Raw genomic sequence first — 11,685 nt, 5'->3', positions numbered from 1 at the left:
AAGAGTATCCTCACCCTTCGATTAGCAGCAAAAGAGCTTTCGAATGGACTCTGGAGAAGATCGTCAGGTCCAACACTTCCGATTTCAAGATTCTCTTGCTCCACGTCCAAGTCACCGACGAAGACGGTTCGGTTCTTCTTCTTCATCTCTCTCTCGCCTTCTTTTTTTATTTATCCTTCCTTGACATTGTTAGGATTTAATTATGATATCGCGTAGATTGGGATGATCGTTTCGGTCGGTGAGATCATCTCTTTCTCTCTCTGCTTTTTTTGTTGTGTTTCAATTTTGGCTTTGATCTTTACATTTAAGTTTAAGGGGTGGGTATGTGTTGCTGTTGCCAGTTCAATTACCATATTCTTGAAGAGTTCTTATTTGTATGATGAGAATATATCTGATGCTGATAAGAATGAAGGTCACTATCTCTTCTCTCTTATCTCTTCTCAATCCCTAATACAAACTGATGAACCTAACTGATAAGATCAGAGTTACAGTTCTCCTCTCTTATCACCATGAACAGAGTCGCAGCTCTGATCTAACAAACTCACAATGTTGATCACGCAGGATACTCTTCACAATCCTACACTATTCTTATTTATACTCTAAACTTCACACATGCTTCTCTTTACTCTTCACATGTGCCTCTCACATGCTCTCTTATCAGATGCCTGCCTTGATTCTTTCATGCTACTTGTTTTGTTCTGTTTCTTGTTTGTTTGTTCTGTTTCTTTCATGCCTTGAGTGATGAATTTGTCTAAGTTTCTTTTGGGTGTTCTGTTTTTTTTTGTGAATTGGGAACCAGGTTTTGATGACGTTGACAGCGTTTATGCTTCCCCTGATGATTTCAGAAGCATGAGAGAAACTAACAAGGCTAAAGGTCTTCACCTTCTCGAGTTTTTCGTTAAAAAATGCCATGAGATTGGGGTAATAATACTCTCTTCTTTATTAAGTTATCCTCCTCTCCTCTGTCTACTTGCTACTTCCTCCTNTTTTTTTTTTTTTTTTTTTTATATCTCCTTACTAACAACTACTGTAAGTAATCTTGTGAAATTCATGATCATTGCAAAACCTGTAGGTTGCTTGCGAGGCCTGGATTAAGATTGGTGATCCCAAGGATGTTATTTGCAAAGAGGTCACCCGAGTCCAACCTGATTTTCTCGTTGTTGGAAGTCGTGGTCTTGGCCGCTTTCAAAAGTGCGTACAAATTCTCACACTCCTCCTACATGATTTATTGCTTCATTTATACTAGTTATTAGACTGAATGATGAAATTACCAATCCGGCTGTCATGTAAAGGATAAAACAGCTAGATATGATTTTCTCTTTGACAGATATTTGAGTTTGGATAGACTAGTTGATTAGTTCAAGACTCTACTAGCTACTAGAGACTGCTATTGTTGTTATTTCAAACATGACGTGTTTTTGTGATAATATGTCTGGAGTCTTATGGGTTTGGTCTTCTTCTCACTCTCCTTCATTGCATTGCAGGGTCTTTGTGGGGACTGTGAGCGCGTTCTGTGTGAAACATGCCGAGTGTCCAGTTTTGACGATCAAGCGCAATCCCGATGAAACTCCCAGTGATCTAGCTGATGACTAAATAACAACAACGTCCCTTCTTTTGTGTCTACAAAAGTCCAAATTTATACCTTCAATATTTGTTATCTCTCTGTGTGTGTTTGTATTATGTATGTGTGCAGTCTGATACTTTTTGGAACTGGTTTTCAAACTTAACCAACTGCTATGATATATTTGATATTTGTTTAATTTTTTCATATATACCGTAAAAGTTGAAAGAAAAAAAAAAAAGAAATATATATATTCTTTAACGAACAGCGGAACAGAGGTAACTCTTAACTCTGCTCTCACACAACCTTCATATGTAAATTAATTGCAACAACATTTCAGCAATAGAAACAACACCAAAGAACGTACCAACACCAAAAAAGAGCAGCTCGGGGATATAAATATATAAAGGTAGTAGGACTATCTTAAATGACATGGTGGTCACCATTTAGCAAGTGGACGGGCCACAGATCTTCAACGTTCCAGTAATTCTCGTTTGACTGTTCTACCACATTAAACGTTGTCGTCGCCGGAGAGAAGCTCTCAGCCATGTCGATGGCTTTCCCGGAGCTGCCTTGGTCCGTCGTCGTCATCCCCGAGCTCTGTGAGTTTCCCGAACGATGATGATTCATCATATTCTCGGACGACACTTTCACTTTCATGTGTCTCTGAATCTTTGTCCTCCAAAAGTTCTTTATCTCGTTGTCCGTTCTTCCCGGGAGATGCTTCGCAATCTTAGACCACATATACAACACAATATATTAGTTTTCTGATTCGTTATTACGTACGCACGCATGTCATGAAACTATATGTAAGACCTGTTCCCAAGCTTAGCATGAAGCTGAATGATCACAAGTTGTTCTTCTGCGGTTATGTTGCCTCGCCGCACATCTGGTCGGAGATAGTTCAGCCACCGGAGCCGACAGCTTTTTCCAGTACGTTTTAGACCTTATTATAAGATGAAAACATAATTATATACATGCATATATAACATCATCAAAAACAAAACATAACACGTGAGTGATCAGTGTTTAATTATTGTATATGACTTGAATGTGCAAATATACCAGAGGCTTTGGCGACAGAGTTCCAAAGACCTTCACCATGATTAAGAATGTAATTAAAGAGGATGAAGTCTTCTTCCATAGTCCATGGCCCTTTCCTCACTGTTCCTTCCTCTTCTTTCTGTGATGTTATAGTCGCTTTGCCTCTCCCTTTCTTCTTCATCGTCTCCATCTATTTTTCTCAATGCAATTAATCAAGATCGAGAGAGAACAGAGAGAGAGAGAGAGAGATACTCGGGGCGGGAAGATGATCAACAACAACTGTTTTCTTTTATAGGGTTGTGCCTTGTGACTAAACTCCAATTGGTTATACAAAGCAGAGTTGTTTTTCAGTGGTAACTATGTACTGTGTACATATATATATAGACAAAATCAATGAAATATGTAATATTTGATTATAAAACTTAATGAGAACTCTTAAATAATAAGCTAATAATCAAATGAGTACTTGACGACCACACAAATTGTAAACAGTGAGAAGAAAGAAAGTACGAAATATTAAATCAAAGCAAAGGTTGACAGAAACATTACACTGATCGTTTATGTAAATAACGACTTCTTCCTAACCCTCTAATCACTAATATATATACTAGCCAATACTTTTATTTAGTAAACAAAATCAATGATATTCTTTTCGTTTTGAAACTGAAATTTATATATATTTTTCATACTTGCTATGTTTTACCCCATCTATTCTAAACTACACTTTCAAAAACGCATTATTTTAATTATAATTATGTATGATTTCGAATTTATATTTCGATTATACAAAGAAAATCAATAGTAGAGAGAGAAAACAAAATGAAAGTTGTGATAGCGTTTGCTTTGGGGCAATTAATTGAGAAGGTTCGGTGTAATTCATATGCCAGATTTAGTAAGTGTGTTTTGTGGCTGATATTTTAAATGATGTGTCATCATCTTACAATTTCAATTAAATTATTGTAAGATAGTAGTAAGCAGCAATATAACCAAATACTTTGCGTGTATTATTATACAATAAATTAAGCTGTATTAAAGTTAATTTAAAACTGTATAGTAGTCGTTTTTTTCCAATATAATTCGAAAGACAAAAATCCTTGAACTATTATTCCATATATATACAATTATTTTACAATATTAGGATTTATTTTGGTTGATGATTGATTTATATATTCAGGATAAAAGGGTTATCTCGTAATGACCAATGATTATTAATATTATTGATAGTGGAAAATAAACCATGTGTGAACATATATGATATATGTATGTAGTGAGCTTTTGATTTTAGATTTTAGGAGTTCATGATTCGTTTAGTTGTAAAAGGAAAACTAATTTGTAACCACAAAAAAACTAGAGAGTCTATTTGGAGACTAATAGGCTGTCATCAATTATATTATCATCAAAGTACACAAGACACACACTTCTCCTCTAAGCCTTAGACTCACCAAACTTCTTTTTCCAAAGTTTTTTCTTTTGTCCAAAAAACTAACTAGAACAATTATTAAACGTCACTTTTGAAAATGATGAATACATAGATTTGTTATGCTTTGCATTAGATAGTTATTTTTTTGGGTTTGGTTCGGTTTATGACTATAGAGTGCTGACAGGTTATTCCGTCAGCACAAATGGGGAGATGACGAATTTGAAGTTCTCATCACTAATTTGGAACTATGAAAGCAACGAAGATAGTTCGATTCAGTTTGGAGACTAAACCAAATCAAACCATACTAAACCGAGATCTCAAACATCACTGTTTTGTTGTTATTTAAATGCCAAAGCAGCGTAGAGATCGAGTCCCATAAGATAAATAAGGTAAAGGTTACTCGTATCGAATAAAACAATTCTTACCAATCTCTGAGAGTTTGAGTAAACAGATGAAATACAAACAATAAGATATCAATTGTAGTTTGAGTAAACAGATGTTTTTTTTTTTTTTCTTTTTCTAAATTCTTCACCGGCCAAAAAATATTATATATTGTCAAAGGAATAAGGGATATCTCCAATAACACATTCTTCTATCACGCGCTTTATCAGGCTACCTTTTCATCTGTGTTTCATCATCGACTCGTGGAAGCTGCGAGGAGGCGATCCGGTGGAAGACGGTGGTGGAGCTCTGTTGAATCTCTCAGGGCTACGGCTCCTTTCACGCTCCCTTCCCCATCCGTTGCTGCTTCTGCTTCCCATCAAAAATTTATACAATCTTAAGTCACAAACATAATTTCAATAACATCCAACACAATATTTTAAAAGAAGAGGCCGATATGTTAATTTACCTGTCACGCGAAGCAAAGCCACCTCTGCCACCATAACCAGAGTCGCCACCTCTGCCGCCATAACCAGAGTCGCCACCACGACCACGGCCTCCAGAAGGAGGACCCCAGCGACTGTACTTATTCATTCCACCACCACCACGTGTAGCCATTTCACGGATCTGTTGCGGAACTTGCTGGTTTGCTCCTTCCAAGATCTTGATCAGATCTGAAGCATGTTTTGAATCCTGATCACCAAAGAATGTGAATGCATGACCAGTCGCTCCAGCTCTTCCTGTTCTTCCGATCCTATGAACATAGTCTTCCACTCCATTGGGAAAATCATAGTTTACGACCGCCCTGTGATCTCAGATTGTGTTAAAACTAACATAATCATCAAGTAACAATTTCATGATTCGTTTTTTAAGGATTGCGATTTGGATTATATTGAATACCTGATGTCCTTAACGTCCAGTCCACGAGCAGCAACATCGGTTGCAACAAGAACCGGAGTCCTGCCACTGCGGAATTGATTAAGAACATGGTCTCTCTCAGGCTGGGACTTGTCTCCATGTATAGCAGCAGCTCCAAATTGGCGGGTTATATTGCGTGTTAGTTGATCACACATCCTTTTGGTCGAGCAGAATATTATCACCTTTGAGCCTGGTTCCTGAGACCGCAAGATCTGCTCTAATCTCCTCTGTTTCTCCATTGGTGTTACCACTTCAATATGCTGCGTCCAAAAAAGCACAACAATCAGATTGATTTTCCTGAAACGGTCAGCAGAATCAATAGAATCAGAGATCAAGTCAAACCTGTGTGATTGACTTGTTAGCCACAAGCTCGTCAACGTTGCCAATGTTGACTTGAGCAGGGTTAACAAGTAAGTCAGCTGCAATTTTCCTAACTCCCTTTGGCCACGTAGCTGTGTACATAAGGGTTTGACGCTTAGTGGGAATTTCTTTCACAATCTTCCTTATCTGTGGTTCAAAACCCATGTCCAACATCCTATCTGCCTCATCTAGCACAAGGTAAGATATTTGACGCAGACTAATTCTCCTCATTTCAAGGATATCATTCAATCTCCCAGGAGTTGCAACCACGATATCTGCTCCTCTATCTAAATCCCTCAGCTGAGGTCCCTTTGGCGCACCACCATACAAACACTGAAACAGAGATAACAAGACCAGACATTTATAATCCATTAGACAGATGCTACACAAGAAGCAAGTCAAAAGTTTACAAGTTCAGAAACTTCTACTTACGGTACACGAAATTCTTGATGACCTCCCAAATTTAACAGCTTCTTCTTGGATTTGTGTGGCCAGCTCCCTCGTTGGAGACAATACCAAGATTGTTGGGCCCGCGCGCGAATCATTTCGGATGCGTTGAAGATGCAAAAACCCAGGAATCAAGTAACCCAAAGTTTTTCCTGAGCCAGTTTTAGCAATGGCTACAATGTCCCTACCTTGAATAGCAATTGGCCATGACTGAGCTTGAATTGGAGTTGGAGCAGAGAAACCTGCACTGAGTACCTAAGAAAGCAGAAAACGAGGCTGTCCTATGAGAAGAGGAACACCAAGGTTATTTTGGGCTTAGGGAGTGGTGGCTCATGTCAGAAGAAGCACCATCCCCCATTTGCAGGCGGCAAAAGATTACTGATGAAACCTGCAGCAGGAGGACGCCTCTTCTTCTGTCTGGACCCGGTGGTGAAATGAATCATCACACCATTAACAGGCCCTGCCACGAGCTTGGATGATTTGGGAAGCCCTTTCCAAAAAATTTGGCCCACCATATAGGGCACTCCAAATAATTTGCAAGGACCTCAAAGAAGTGGCACAGTGTACGACATTAGCTCCCCCCCAGGAGCAAACATCGCACCTGGGAAAAAAAAGAAAAAGAAAAGGGTGCATATGGCATAAAACTTTGACTCTAAATGTTAAACCTAAGTCGATCTAAGCTTGGTGACAAAATAAGGCTACTATTAGGAAAACCAAACTAGGTTCATAAATCAGACCCCAGCATAAAACCCAACAAAGATTCAGCTTATTGAACGGAAACAAAGGTTTGAGGGTTTCTTAATTCTTTTCAATTTACTATGACAAATTAAATCATACCTCCCGCAGAAGATCAGGAGGGAATCCAGTAGCTTCAAAGGACATTATAGGTGGTGGTACTTGGCCCCCCTGAAGACAGAGGAAAAGAGATATCAGTAACTAGAGGAAATAAAAAGGTTTTACAGAAATTAAACAGGTGAAAGCCAAATAGGCAACTTGGTAAAGAGGAACACACTAAAAATTATTACATAAAGAAACCGACTGTGGTTCAACGAAGATTTTAGATACTTACACTGACAGTAATCTCATGACGGCGGGAGTAGGCCTCAGGGGAAAGTTCACTTCTTGGAGCTGATGAAGGAGAAGGACCTCTGGCAGATGGTGCACCATATGCAGGATTCGCAACTCCGTTAGCAGCTCCATTCGAATAAGGCGGTCCACTCCTGCCACCCTTGAGGAAATCGAGAAAATTTTAAATGAGCAACCGACCAAGAGGTACCAATAGCAGAATAGAAAATAGAACAGGTATAAAGGGGAGACAAGTGATGAGTACCTCAGTAAACCTGGAGGAAGAGTCAATCTTAGGGCCATGTTCAGAGGGTCTAGAATACTTATCATCAGCCTTGCGAGGAGGAGCATAGGAGGCACCGTTAGGAGTAGGGTGAACCTGAACGGAAGAGCTAACAGAGACGGGAGGAAGCTTGGGAGCAGGTCTCTCGTACTGAGTAACATTGGTCTCAGGATTCCAATAGTACAAGAAGCCACTGGCATCATCGACAAGGCCTTTCCAAGGCTTAGGAAGAGAATGATCCTCAGGTGCATAACGGACAGAAGAAGGAGCATTAGCGGTAGCAGCCATTGCAACAACACCCCAAACACAAAAAGAGGTTTCTACAATTTAAGAGATTCAATAAAAAAAGTTACTACTAAACCTCATCAAAAAGCAGCCAAAAGTAACACAAGAGGTCTATCTATACAAACTAATTATACTAAAGCAAAATTCGTGATTATCTTCAATTTCAAGTTAATTAAACCAAAATTATAAAGCATCCAAATAGATTCGAGCACAGATCTGGATTTTACTAAATCGAAGAAACCCTAACACGTAATAATAATATAAAATCAAGCGGATTCGGATCATCAGACATCAGAAATAGAAACACGACCAATACAAGTGAAATCTCAAATACCAAATTCGAGGAAATCACCGAGGAATTTTTTCTACAGGAGCATAAAACGCGCTAGTACCTGATGATGATGGTTTCAAGTGTTGCCGATGAAGAGGAGCGGTCTCTGGAAAACGAACCAACCAGCAGATTAGATTTATACTTGGTCGGGTCGGGTCGGGTCAAATCTTCCAAAGTCGAGATATGAGATTCCTTTTTTTTTTTTTTTCTCGACCTTGAATATAAATTTCTCTCTCTAAAAATCTACGCCACAAGAAGGGAGAAGAAGCGTAGAGCAGAAGAGAGAGAAACCAAAAAAGACCAGATGGAGAGAAGACGTGTGTTCCCCTTTTTATTTATGCCGTCCCGTTTATTAGGTTTATACTTTTACCGTCTCTCAACAAAAATATCTGAATACCTTTACCTACCTAAACGAGCCGCCTCCTTCTCTTTTGGGCCTTCTGTGGGCTATTCACTTTTCTTCCAAGCCCATTGTTGACTCATCAGAAGGGAAATACAATTTTCCAACTCCCAAGTATTGTTTTGTTTCTTCTTTAATGGATTAGTGACATATAATAACAAACTCATTGAGTGTAAACTGACATAATAATTGATNAAAAAAAAAAAAAAAAAAAAAAAAAAAGGCTTCTCACACTGATAACAAACTAAAAGAGCTTCTACAAATTTTTAACATATATACAGACAAATTCAGCAAGTTTTTGGATTTGGATTTGGTTTTACTTTGACTCTTCTGGCTCTGCTGTACAAATATACTCCAGCTAGTGCAGTCGCCGTACCTGTTCAAGAGTTTATTGAAAAGGAAAAGAAAAAAACTTCTTCCTTCAACAAAATGATCTTGTACCAATCCTATTATTACAACGTATATATATAGTCGTCTATATTTTGTTTGTTCTGTCAGTGTTACCTATAGAATTAAGAGGTGAAACTGGAGTTTGGAAGAAAATAATGGATGATGTTATAACCACCACACGCTTCACGCAGTTCCCCACCGAGTGTGTGACCGGAGACACCATCTCCAGTATCATATACGATACCTAATCAAAATCCGGATTATTATTCTGAGACACAGTATAATACTTTATTAGAAACCATACACTAACTGACGACTTAACACAGAACCTTAACTGATCAGTACAATTTTATGAAACCCAAATATGCGGACCAACCTGTTGGTAGCTATGCAAGCAAACCCCAGCAAGAAGAGACATGATGCATAACTCTTTCACGGACATTCCCTGGCTTGTCTGTCAAGCAAACAATCACAAACATATATCTCATAACTTCTTCTTTTGGAGACCTATTAGATATATCTGTTTACTTACAGCTATTTGTAACTCCGAAGGAGTAAGCTTAAACCCATCCATCATGATTGCTGCAGGGACCAGTAAGATAAAGGAGATAATGGTTATTACAGAGAAAAGGTTGATGTTGTCCAACGCTTCCTGTTTCAATAGAACCACACATGTCGATTACTAGCATTCTTGAGAGGACATATAACACGTATTCGGATCCTTCTTTTTTACCTTTCCAACCATGAATTTTTTACTGAGAACATTCCGTGATTGGTTTGTTACATTAGACGCCATCGCACTGCAGAAACCAATCCTAAAAAAACATCCAATCAAGTCAATAAAAAGAGTCATCAACAAGATTAATTTTTCCTTTCTGTTGATTATTGATTGTTGTTCATACCAATTGAAAGAAGCTTCAGTAAAAGATGCTAAAGAGACTCCAGCGACAATTGGCAACAGCGAGCAAACAACCCACAAACTTGGCCACTGTCATCAAAATCAAAAAACTTCAAGAATATGTTTGAAAGTATAACTGGCTTGTATAGTTATAAGGTTATTTCTGGATGAAATAGGAATCAAATCAAAACCCTGTTTTAGATATGTTAAGTCTTAAGACGAGTGAGTCTCTGTTTGGCATACCTCACCGAGCAAGAGAACAGAGAACAAGACGGTGAAGAAAGGCTCCATTGCTTTGATTGTATGTGTGAAAGAGACGTTTACTCGTCCCAAACTCACGTTTGTTAGCAAGTTTCCTAACGTGTGAGCTGCTGCTAGTTGTACGATCGCCGTAAACTGAAGATCAGAGGTGTTACTTAGAGTTGAAATCTCCCTGTTTTTTTAGGGTTTGACGGAATCAATACTGAATTACCTGAGAAGGAGCAAATTTAGGGGGTGGATGGAGTTTAAGGAGCCACATTATTGCAATCATCAAGGTTCCACACCCTAATTGAAAAGCTGTTACAGTCGCTGGATATGGATAAACCCTAAGTACCTGGGATGAACGAGTTCCAATACTTGTATGAATAGGTTCCTGAGATATTCTCGGTATGTATATAACGAAGCAAAGAAGGAACCTGTTTGTTGAAGATGTTGTAGTAGATATTGAGAAGGTACCAAACTCCGAACATGCCTCCTAACTTCAACCCTTTGACCAAACTTTCGGATTTCGAATCTCCTCCTTCCACGTTCTCGGGAGCTGTGGCTGACTTGAGCTTGAAGCCATTCAATCTAAGGTTCGGTCTCCAAGGATAAGAGCGAGAAGATGAGAAAGCTCTGCTTCTCCTGCTCAACGCTGGTTCAGGAATCGATTTGGCAATGAACAATGGATATGGAAGTCTCGGATTTGGGTTAACAAATGTAAGAGGAAACATAATTAATGTTCCTTTGATTGTGTATATGAGATACTCCAAGATCTACATAATAAATCCTAAGACATTTGTTGGGTTTTGACAAGTTACATAGACAATTCCTAACTTTCTGTTCCTTCTTCTTTCTTCTAATTTGGTAAGAGAATGTTTAACGAATGAAACTACTCTGTCGCCTCATTTTCATAAAAGAAGAAGAAACAAGTTTGTTTTGTTTTTGGATATGATACGATGCAAACTAATTATTATTGTTTCACAAGAGTGCTCTCTCGTTGTACTCTGTTTGATTAAAAACTTGTATGCCGACATTTTTTTTGTCCAGGTGTACAATTCAAGATTTTCTATTTAAACATTGGCTAGTTGGATAGATAATTGTATTGTTTTTTGAAATTATTTTGACATATTTTTGTCCTTCATTTTTTTACAAACGGCAGGGCTGGCAGTGGTTATCTTGGAGTACATTAACATTTTTCATTAAAAGTTTTACGTACGAACAGGGAAAATTTACAGACCACAAATTAATAGGGTTTGATTGTATATAGAAGAAGAAAGGTCAGGGGGGAAAATGTAATGGACAATATTAGTAGTAGAACATGTGGATGTTGTATCGTATGCACCTGACCTGAGTGGTGTGATGCCAGATGCCAGATGCCAAATGCCAATCAATTCTAGAGTCCACTCTTTATTTTTTTGGTCTGCCGTGTTATTTTCGTAAACAATACCATGGTCCCATGAGTCCCCATCCCATTGCTTTGATTAGGAAATTATAAACATTGATATTTTTTATTTGGTGTCTTGACCTTTTTGATATATATAAATATATATATATATATATATATATAAATGCAGCACTGTAGAGAATTATCAAAGGTTTACAATAATAAATAAATTGGGCTTTTATTTAGGTGGAGGAAACACAAATCGGCCCATAAAA

At 38.2% G+C, this 11,685-nt stretch overlaps 4 protein-coding genes across 4 annotated transcripts; 1 reads left to right on the top strand and 3 right to left on the bottom strand.

The window, feature by feature from the left end:
* LOC104773395 (universal stress protein A-like protein) lies at positions 1 to 1,768 on the top strand (the record flags this gene model as incomplete). Its single annotated transcript, XM_010497997.1, is given in 4 exon segments — positions 1 to 126; positions 800 to 921; positions 1,073 to 1,191; positions 1,485 to 1,768. Coding segments are annotated over 4 exon segments (476 nt in total), but the record flags the coding sequence as incomplete, so codon positions are not given.
* A 54-nt stretch (positions 1,769 to 1,822) lies between these two features.
* LOC104773394 (transcription factor MYB57-like) lies at positions 1,823 to 2,937 on the bottom strand. Its single transcript, XM_010497996.1, has 3 exons — positions 2,627 to 2,937; positions 2,378 to 2,507; positions 1,823 to 2,303 (listed from the first exon to the last, which is right to left on the bottom strand). Exons 1-3 carry the CDS (start codon positions 2,793 to 2,795, stop codon positions 1,985 to 1,987), a joined length of 618 nt encoding a protein of 205 aa, XP_010496298.1. The 5' UTR covers positions 2,796 to 2,937; the 3' UTR covers positions 1,823 to 1,984.
* A 1,471-nt stretch (positions 2,938 to 4,408) lies between these two features.
* On the bottom strand, positions 4,409 to 8,313 carry LOC104773392 (DEAD-box ATP-dependent RNA helicase 14-like). The gene is made up of 9 exons (XM_010497994.2): positions 8,157 to 8,313; positions 7,462 to 7,799; positions 7,201 to 7,359; positions 6,969 to 7,037; positions 6,117 to 6,386; positions 5,667 to 6,017; positions 5,307 to 5,584; positions 4,876 to 5,211; positions 4,409 to 4,775 (listed from the first exon to the last, which is right to left on the bottom strand). The coding sequence occupies exons 2-9, from the start codon at positions 7,765 to 7,767 to the stop codon at positions 4,646 to 4,648; spliced, it is 1,899 nt and encodes a 632-aa protein (XP_010496296.1). The 5' UTR covers positions 7,768 to 7,799; positions 8,157 to 8,313; the 3' UTR covers positions 4,409 to 4,645.
* LOC104773393 (phosphoenolpyruvate/phosphate translocator 2, chloroplastic) lies at positions 8,237 to 11,007 on the bottom strand. Its single transcript, XM_010497995.2, has 9 exons — positions 10,461 to 11,007; positions 10,256 to 10,378; positions 10,027 to 10,179; positions 9,788 to 9,873; positions 9,619 to 9,700; positions 9,418 to 9,537; positions 9,262 to 9,339; positions 9,000 to 9,129; positions 8,237 to 8,871 (listed from the first exon to the last, which is right to left on the bottom strand). Exons 1-9 carry the CDS (start codon positions 10,755 to 10,757, stop codon positions 8,783 to 8,785), a joined length of 1,158 nt encoding a protein of 385 aa, XP_010496297.1. The 5' UTR covers positions 10,758 to 11,007; the 3' UTR covers positions 8,237 to 8,782.
* Between the last annotated feature and the right edge of the window lie 678 nt (positions 11,008 to 11,685).

The sequence above is a fragment of the Camelina sativa genome, unplaced genomic scaffold (assembly GCF_000633955.1).
Source record: "Camelina sativa cultivar DH55 unplaced genomic scaffold, Cs unpScaffold00532, whole genome shotgun sequence".
NCBI classification, from domain to species: Eukaryota; Viridiplantae; Streptophyta; class Magnoliopsida; order Brassicales; family Brassicaceae; genus Camelina; species Camelina sativa.
The sequence above is the reverse complement of the archived record's forward strand: the minus strand, read 5'-3'. Positions and strand labels throughout refer to the sequence as shown.